The sequence below is a fragment of the Mastomys coucha genome, unplaced genomic scaffold, assembly GCF_008632895.1.
Source record: "Mastomys coucha isolate ucsf_1 unplaced genomic scaffold, UCSF_Mcou_1 pScaffold16, whole genome shotgun sequence".
Classification (NCBI taxonomy): domain Eukaryota; kingdom Metazoa; phylum Chordata; class Mammalia; order Rodentia; family Muridae; genus Mastomys; species Mastomys coucha.
Window position 1 is genome coordinate 61356753 of NW_022196898.1, and position 4894 is coordinate 61361646.

At 30.9% G+C, this 4894-nt stretch overlaps 1 protein-coding gene across 3 annotated transcripts in view; it reads right to left on the reverse strand.

Annotated features, from left to right (window-relative positions):
- Positions 1-1389: 1389 nt before the first annotated feature.
- Positions 1390-4894, reverse strand: part of Rnpc3 (RNA binding region (RNP1, RRM) containing 3) — a 26420-nt gene continuing 22915 nt past the window's right edge. The window contains exons 14-16 of one of the 3 annotated variants that reach the window (XR_004119781.1): positions 4494-4561; positions 2482-3208; positions 1390-1573 (exon numbers count right to left, since the gene is read on the reverse strand). Coding sequence is in view for 2 of the 3 variants with exons in the window: in XM_031375240.1 (XP_031231100.1) it covers positions 4505-4561 (57 nt within the window). In the remaining variant the exon portion in view is untranslated. Of the gene's footprint in view, positions 3209-4493; positions 4562-4894 lie in introns of all 3 variants that reach the window. The other 2 variants (XM_031375240.1, XM_031375239.1) reach the window with 2 other exon arrangements.

A 4894-nucleotide genomic window follows, 5' to 3' on the forward strand; every position in this document is an offset into this window, starting at 1 on the left:
CTTATATATTTCAAAAGTATTTATATACCCAAAAGAAACATAGAAGATTAACTAGGGAGGTGGCTTGTCAGAGAACAAAGTGAGACTGAATGAATGCTTTGCTTGACATTTGTATCTCTTGTATCAAGTTTGAAGAAGAGGACTTTATAAGTTACTCTTTCTCTGAGATGAATGCTTTTCCAAATTATCACAGCTAATGAACCAAATTCTTACCCTCACCTAATGCCATACTCCAAGCAGAACCATTGTTCAATGAAACAGTTGGTAAATGACTTTATGGATAGACCATCTTAATACCTATACCATTTCTTAAATGAATGTAACCTGTTCTCTGTGAGCTGAAAAAAAAAAAAGAGAATTTTTTTTTTTTTTTTTTTTTTTTTTTAGTAAATTCTTCTCTACCACTTTACTGAACACCAACAGTAACCCATTTTATCAAGCTAACCAGTTTCATTCAGATCTAAATCATGTGGACAACAAAACCTTATCCTTAACAACTTAATAACTCAGGAGGAAGTACTATGTTGATTCACTTTTCTTTTTTCTACTCTCTACATCATATTTCAAGATTTCTCCTCTTGTTCTTCCTTTCTGGCTCGTTACCTACTTGACCAGCTAAGCATTTATCAGCATGTTCCAGGGATCACTTCTATTTCTAACTCCTATATTGATTCTCTTACTCTGCCAAGTTTGTAGTGTCATAAATACAAGGGTATTTCAATGAAAGCACAAGCCTTCAGGGAGCAGCTCTAAGGGAAAGGTTATTTTGTACTTACCAGTGAAAAAAACAACAATTTTTTTTTAATTCTAAGTCTTTCTTATGCTAAAAATAAATTTTACTAAGAGAATAATTTACTATGAGATCTTTACCTCTGAGCAATGATTCCACACAAAGTAAGTTTAGAGGTATAAAATCACATTCTAAGATAGAAAGGGTCACAAATATTAATAATTTGTAACAGACAAATCTACCACTACCAAAAGAATGGGCAGTAGTCAATAAAAATTAAAACTATTTATAAAATGATTAACTAGATAAATCATTGTAAAAATGTTCAATGTAGTCGGGCAGTGGTGGTGCATGCCTTTAATCCCAGCACTTGGGAGGCAGAGGAAGGCGAATTTCTGAATTCGAGGCCAGCCTGGTCTACAGAGTGAGTCAGTGAGTTCCAGGATAGCCAAGGCTATACAGAGAAACCGTGTATTGAAATACCAAAAACAAAAGTTTAACGTACCTATATATGAACATAGGTAAGAACAGAAAATAAACTAAGTATCATAAAGAAAAATTTATAAATAGGACTATAAAATTATTAATAAAAGTTCACATATATTTTAAGTTACAATTCCTTAGATAATATAAACCAAGTAATGAAAAGTTATGGACAATTTTGAGAAAAAAATAATTTATTATATATGCATAAGCCATTACAATGTATCTCCAAACACTAATTTGAAGATATTTATTTTTTTAATGTTTTCAAAGTTGTTACGCACAGTTCCATAGTCCAGATGGTCAATTTCTTCTCTCAAAGTTCCACAGTACTTGAAAGATACAGAATTCAGAAGGAACCTAAAACACCACAAAGGCCCATTAAAAATAATAATTCAGTTAATTAACTTTTAAAAGCCCAAATATTTATTTGCAGAAAATTAGTGAATCATGTCAGTATAAGATATATGTAAAGAAAGACTACTTATAATACTAAAATCTAAAATATTTCAATCGTGAATATGAAGAAACTGCAATTTCAATTTTGGTAAACTTCTACTCTTAGGGTGACAATCACAGAGTTATGAGTAGTTTAAAGAACTTATAGTAGCAACAATTCCCACAAAATCTTGAGAATTTTTATTTTCTTCAAAAAAAAATTGCCAGTGGTCCTTTCTCTTATTAAAGGAAACTTTCAAATTATAAGACAATATTCCAGTGATTCTGATTCATTAGCTCGAAAATAGAATTGAGACTCTAGAAATATTTGTACATAAACTATTTTCCTTGATGGTTCTTTCTATATTAATATACTAGAATCAATCTCTAAGACAGAAAACAAACATCTATGGGTAATACATTATTATATATTTTTAAATTCTCATAATTTAAAGGTACAGAATTTGCGATTGGCAGCTCTAGGAGTTTCTAGTAGTCATACAGCCTGGAATCACTGCTCATATTTCTAGAAGATAATTTACTAACTATATAACTAGATAAGCATGTCTTATCTGATATCCTTTCCGTGTGTGTATATTGTTTTTTGAATTTTCTTGTTTCAAAAAGACAAAGAGTAATCCTTCTATTTGTCAAAGGCATTCAATCAATCTTTCTGTACTTTGAGGTTTTTTTAAAAAAATCTTGTTAGTTTTCAATATATTTACTATTAAAAGAAAAGATCATTTCCCAGTCAAATGTTAAAACATGTTATACAGAACAACTGTGCTGGATAGTTTTAATTATCAAGTTGGCACACAACATAGGATTACCTGGGAAAGTCTTAATAAAGCAGTATCTAGACTCTGTTAGTCTTGACTGTTCACTGATGTGAGATCCACCCAAATGTGGCTAGCACCCTTCCTCAGGAAAGGGCCATGAACAGCATACAACAAGCAAAAGCTAGCTTAGAATAGACAAGCTCCGGGGTCATTCTCTCTCTGCTCTTGACTGTGGATATTATGCTTTCAATTCATGCCTTGGCCTCCACACATTAATGGACTATAAATTCTAAGACAAAAAAAATCCCTTCTTCACTAAGTAGTTTTTTGTCAGGGTATCTGTATAGCAACAAAAATGAAATTAGGACATCTAAATGGAATATAACACAAAAAAGGAAGCATGTTCCTGAATTAGATTGAAGAAATTTACATATACAAGAAATAATACCATATTCTGTGGTCAAGCAATTGTATATATCAAGTGACCTGATTCACTAACTTTCCCTGATAAAAACTCAATGACATGTATGATAGCATAGAAAATTATCCAGGGAATGTAAAATACATGTAAATATTTGTCCAGGAAACAAAACTAACTTGAGAAATGTTTCATTTGAATAAAGTATAAAAAGAACTTAATCTGGATGAATGATAGAAGGTAGACAAAGCACTTCTAGAAAACAAAATGAAACAAACAAAACCACTACCCCAAAAGGATACAACAAGAAAGGATACACTTGTATGACAGTGTTACAGCAGTATTTACGCGGGAATGCTTCTAAAGAAGAACAGCAGAATGTAATTCATTTTTTTCTAATCTTTAGTAATAGATTTATAAACAATTTATAAATTTAAAAATTTATAAATAAAATACAGGCTGAAATTCATTTTTTTTCTGTATAGCATTTTTGAAACATCTGACTCTCTTGACAGTAAACTTAAATATTCTAAGAAATTCACAGAGATTAAAGGGTAAGCAAGTATTTCTATTCTAATACTTTTTTTTTTAGCTAAACAGCAACTTTGACTAACAATTTTCATGTTCTTCCAGGCTCTAAGAATAGAATAATTAAAAGTAAAACATCTCTATCTCTCACCCCCAAAAAATCCAGAAATGACTCTTTCTAATGACTTTTCAAAGTAATAACTTAAGAATTTAAAATCCTGGGACTGGAGAGATGGCTCAGAGGTTAAGAGCACTGACTGCTCTTCCAGAGATCTTGAGCTCAATTCCCAGCAACTACATGGTGGCTCACAACCATCTGTAATGGGATGCCCTCTTAGGTATGTCTGAATATAGCTACAATGTACTCATATAAATAAATAAATAAGTAAATAAATAAATAAATAAATCTTTAAAAAAATAATAATAAAAAAATCTTCAACTCTACTACTTGAAATCATTCATTCATTTAGGTATTAAAACTACTTGTTCTGAACAATTTATACCTCAAAATCATTTTTTTGTGAAGACTGTTAATATATGAGGTGAAATACATTACACTGTAGAATTGTAATAACTGTTTGCTTCAGTTCTGAAAATGTGGTCCCTGGACCGGACACCTCACTATTACCTATGAACTCAATGATTGTGCAACTGGTCAGGTTCCAGGATAACCAATATCTCTAGCTTATCAGATACTACTGTTCCTTGCAATACTTGCAATTACTGAATGCTGAGAAATCCCTTACTTATAGGATAAATGGGGTCACTGTGGTCACCCACCTCAGAATTACTGACTAAGAAACTTTTGAAGGGAAGGGCCAACAATCTGTTGTTATCAAGCTCTCCAAGTGATTACAACACAGGTTAGATATTAAAAAATCATCATGCAGAAAATAGAAAATAACAACCAATACATTCTCTTTATAAAATCCTTTAAAACTGTTCCATATAAGCTTACTTTAATCTAGTTATAATTTTGAAGTTAACGAGAATGAACAGTATACATAGAAATTTTCTAAAAAACTCATATCTGAATTAGTAATCTATAAGACTTCTATATTTCCTTACATTTACTCCAAGAAGATGTCTTATCACTTAATGTTTTATGCACACTTACCTTTGTTTGTATCACTTCCGTTTTCCTTCTTTAGAATCATGTTTTGGTCTAGCAGATCGAGCAAACTGCTAATATGTTAACATTAAGGTTTCCATAGTGAACATAAAAGTTAGTTTTTTAGATAATCAAGACCTAACATACAAGAATTCATAATATACAGTACTAATACCTAATACAGAAGCCTTAAAAATTATTTTCAAAATTCAAATTAACTATATACTTCAAAAATTATTTTTGGTTATCCAGGGATAACAAGAACTTTACGGCTAGTCAGAAGATGAAATGTATTAGATGGAAATGGTCTGCAGATCTCTTGGTTTTAATATAGCTACGTATGATGTTTTAAATGTATTTTAAATGGATAATTCCTTTTAACCCCATTTTTAATTGTCCTTCAAAGA